General features: G+C 35.9%; 1 protein-coding gene across 1 annotated transcript; it reads left to right on the top strand.

The window, feature by feature from the left end:
• The first annotated feature begins 570 nt into the window (after positions 1–570).
• LOC125220624 lies at positions 571–1,179 on the top strand. Its single transcript, XM_048122778.1, has one exon. It carries the CDS (start codon positions 571–573, stop codon positions 1,177–1,179), a length of 609 nt encoding a protein of 202 aa, XP_047978735.1.
• The last annotated feature ends 366 nt before the right edge of the window (positions 1,180–1,545 follow it).

Below are 1,545 nucleotides of genomic sequence, written 5' to 3'. Positions count from 1 at the left end.
AAAATATGAAGCGATAATTACAACACGTTTGTATATGGCCTCCATAAAATTGGTCTTAGTGCGAAGTAGTGACCGGCCTGTCTTTACGGGAGGAACATTACCAGTTCGTAAGTTTGGACTTCTCTAGATAAAGGTTATTAAAATCGTAAAATTAGTTTTTCAGTAATATCGCGACTGGTCTTTACCGGAGCAATATTGCTGCGAAATTATAAGGATTGTATTTTAATAATGCTTAGAGGGAGCTATAGGAGGAGGTGCTTGTCCGGTTCGACCTTTCTTTAGAGGAGTTCACGCACAAGTAAAGAATCCTTAGTGCTTAATTTTATGGTTATACGCTTTAGCATTGTTAGTCAGCCATGCCATTCTTATGGTCTCTGGACTATCTGTCGACATTGTGGCCAGTAAAAATAATGAATTTCTTGCATGAATATGACACGGCTTCCTAGTAGAAGAACGTTTGTGCTTGATTTTTGTGGATGTAAAATTGATGAATTGTTTTGTGGTTATTTGCAATTCTTTGAAATTTTACATGTTTATATTATTGGTATTTGTTCTCAGCTTGAACGAAAGATGATTGACACTTGGGATATTTATTATGCCATACTTAGTTCAAGGAAGCGTGACTCTGAATTGTTTAAGGAATGGAAAAGTAAGCTTGATGTTGATCGTTTGATCAATGACTTGAGGTTGATTCTCAGCAAGAATCGTCCGCCCACATACCATCTACAAGGAGAGGACAAGGAGTTTCGTGATCAGTGGCATACCGCGGAATGTCATCTCAAGGGCTTCCTTTTAGCCGGTGTTGGCAATGCCCTTGAGAGGTTTGACAAACCCAAAAGGCCGTTGGTCAACAAGCCCAAGTGGTTTGAAGAAAAGTCCTCTAAGGTAAGAGCTGGTCGCGCTGTGGAGCATTTAAGGAGTGAGGTATTGGAAGAGGGCCATGATGTGGGCAAATACGTCCTAGTCATGCATGGCTATTTCCATGAACTTCTATTATCGGGGGGGAAAGTTGACCCAGAAACCCAGAAGATAATGATCCTTGATGGGCTTCCAGATAGCTTTAATGAAGTCAGAGATGAAATTTTGTTTAGCGACAAAACGTTTTCAATTCTGGAACTTTATAACAAGCTTGTGAATGCTCAAACTGAGATGAGAAAAAGGGGTGGACTTTTGAGATGATCATGTTCAAGTCAGAAGAGTTTATTTTTGCTTTTATGTTTACATTGTTGAATTTTAAGAGTTTTTGATATTGTTTGGTTTTGATATCATATGGATTATTGATATGGAATTTTATTCCTAGTTTATCAATTGTGTTTTTGGATTATCGATGTCATTTTATAATGCTTGCATTATTAGATAAATGAAATTTTGATTATCCAATTATTTATGACATCAAATATAACATGGTTAATATCAAAATGTTTACTTGTGATTAAATTTGTTGATTCAATTATTATGAAGTTTTCTTCTAGAAATATTGATTATTAAGTTTCTTTAATCCTTAAGTCTTTTGAACCATTATTTTGTTGAAGAGTCAATAGAACA

This window comes from Salvia hispanica, chromosome 4 (assembly GCF_023119035.1).
Source record: "Salvia hispanica cultivar TCC Black 2014 chromosome 4, UniMelb_Shisp_WGS_1.0, whole genome shotgun sequence".
NCBI lineage: Eukaryota > Viridiplantae > Streptophyta > Magnoliopsida > Lamiales > Lamiaceae > Salvia > Salvia hispanica.
This window is presented reverse-complemented; position numbering and strand designations above follow the sequence as displayed.

Bases quoted from the DNA above. Each gene is read 5' to 3' on its own strand.
- LOC125220624 (XM_048122778.1), top strand. From the start codon at position 571: ATGATTGACACTTGGGATATTTATTATGCCATACTTAGTTCAAGGAAG.